Source organism: Arvicola amphibius, chromosome 10 (genome assembly GCF_903992535.2).
Source record: "Arvicola amphibius chromosome 10, mArvAmp1.2, whole genome shotgun sequence".
NCBI classification, from domain to species: domain Eukaryota; kingdom Metazoa; phylum Chordata; class Mammalia; order Rodentia; family Cricetidae; genus Arvicola; species Arvicola amphibius.
Genome location: NC_052056.1, coordinates 72,564,386 through 72,565,815, shown reverse-complemented (window position 1 = coordinate 72,565,815; position 1,430 = coordinate 72,564,386). Strand labels below are relative to the sequence as shown.

The 1,430-nt window shown below is 52.0% G+C and overlaps 1 protein-coding gene across 1 annotated transcript; it reads right to left on the bottom strand.

The window, feature by feature from the left end:
* Window positions 1–296: 296 nt before the first annotated feature.
* LOC119824507 (transmembrane epididymal protein 1A-like) lies at window positions 297–1,178 on the bottom strand. The gene has a single exon (XM_038344677.1). The coding sequence runs from the start codon at window positions 1,176–1,178 to the stop codon at window positions 297–299; it is 882 nt and encodes a 293-aa protein (XP_038200605.1).
* Window positions 1,179–1,430: the final 252 nt, after the last annotated feature.

Sequence of the window (1,430 nt, the reverse complement as noted above, 5' to 3'; positions counted from 1 at the left end):
TTCCTCACCCCTTTCTCAGTAGTCCATAGACGTACTCAGTTTGTTTCTTTTATTAAAGAAAAACTCTCCAAAGTTATTACATAAAAGCGTCCTTTTGTTCTTTGCATTCGAACGACCAGAAACCATATAGATAAAGAAACAGGTAAGACACTGACCTGGACAGAACAAAGTGACAACCAAGAAGTCATCCTTGGAGCTAGAAGTTTTATTTAGGAAGAAGAAGCTAGTCCTGGGGTAGGAAGCCATGCTATGGATCCCAGGTTGTGCATACAGCACTCGAGAGGCAGCTTCTGTCTCTACACACCTCCATCCTGTGCCAGGGCCTCTGTCTTGAGCTTTTCCAATTCTTCGCTGGGTTCCATAGGGCACCGCTGGTACTTAGCACCAGGAGTCTTTGTCCAGGAAGAATAGTAGCAGTGCCAGAGGCTGCAGAGGCCATAGATGGCAATCACCAGTCCAGCCGCCAAGGCCAGGTGCCAGCAGAAGAAGATGGTTAGGAAGGCAAGGTCTGTAGGGTTGTCTGCCCGCCAGGGCTGTCCAGTGGGAGGTACGTACAGCTCACAAAGCTGCATCATCCAGTTGCTTAACACTATTCCCAGCCAGCTCTTGAGGAACCAGATCGAGGGATTGTTGGGGATCCATACCTCCACCGTGAGCACCACAGCAAGCAAGAAGGAGGGTACCATTAACAGAAGATGCACTCGAATCTCCAAGGAGTTTTTGTTCTCGATGTGGGTTGCCATCAGCAATACCAGCACATAGAAGGCCAGCGCTTCGGCCGCTCGTTCCAGCTTCACACCCCAACGGGGCAGGTGTGACTGACTCACCATGTCTACTACACCACTGAGAACAAAGAAGCCAAACATGGTGACATGCTGCCAGTTGTCCTTGAAAATAAATGGCCGCCGGGGGTCTGTCCAGTCTATCATCTGCAGGCGATTGACCCCGAGGGGGTAGAAGTATTCACCAATAATGCTAAAGGTGGGGACAACCACCTTCGTCACGGCTTCATACGATACCTGCTGAAACAGCCTGTGTCCCCGCAGCTTCCTCGGGAGCAGTGGGTGCTGGAGGGCCTTCTCTCCCCGCAGCAGGGCCAAGGATGTTAGCACCGAGTAGTAGACCGAGTAGATAAGGAAGCCTATTCCTGGCAGCAGGTGGCCCTCAAGGGTTCCCATGGCTTTTGTGTGTGTTGAGTCCGACAGAGCCAGCAGAGGAGGAGGAGAACCTGGTTGTCCTTAAAAGCCTCACAAGAGATTCTCAGGGCCTCCAGCAGCCTGGCCCTGCCACCCACATGCAAGTCTATCCTTCTTGCAGATGTTGGAGCCACTCCCAGGGCGGGACCTCTAGGCAATGGAGGTTTTAGTCATCTTAGACTGCTCCTGACTGAAGTTTGCTGGAGCTGAGATTTCAGCTGCTGTACCACAGGG

Coding starts and splice junctions, on each gene's coding strand:
- LOC119824507 (XM_038344677.1), bottom strand. CDS start 1,178: ATGGGAACCCTTGAGGGCCACCTGCTGCCAGGAATAGGCTTCCTTATC.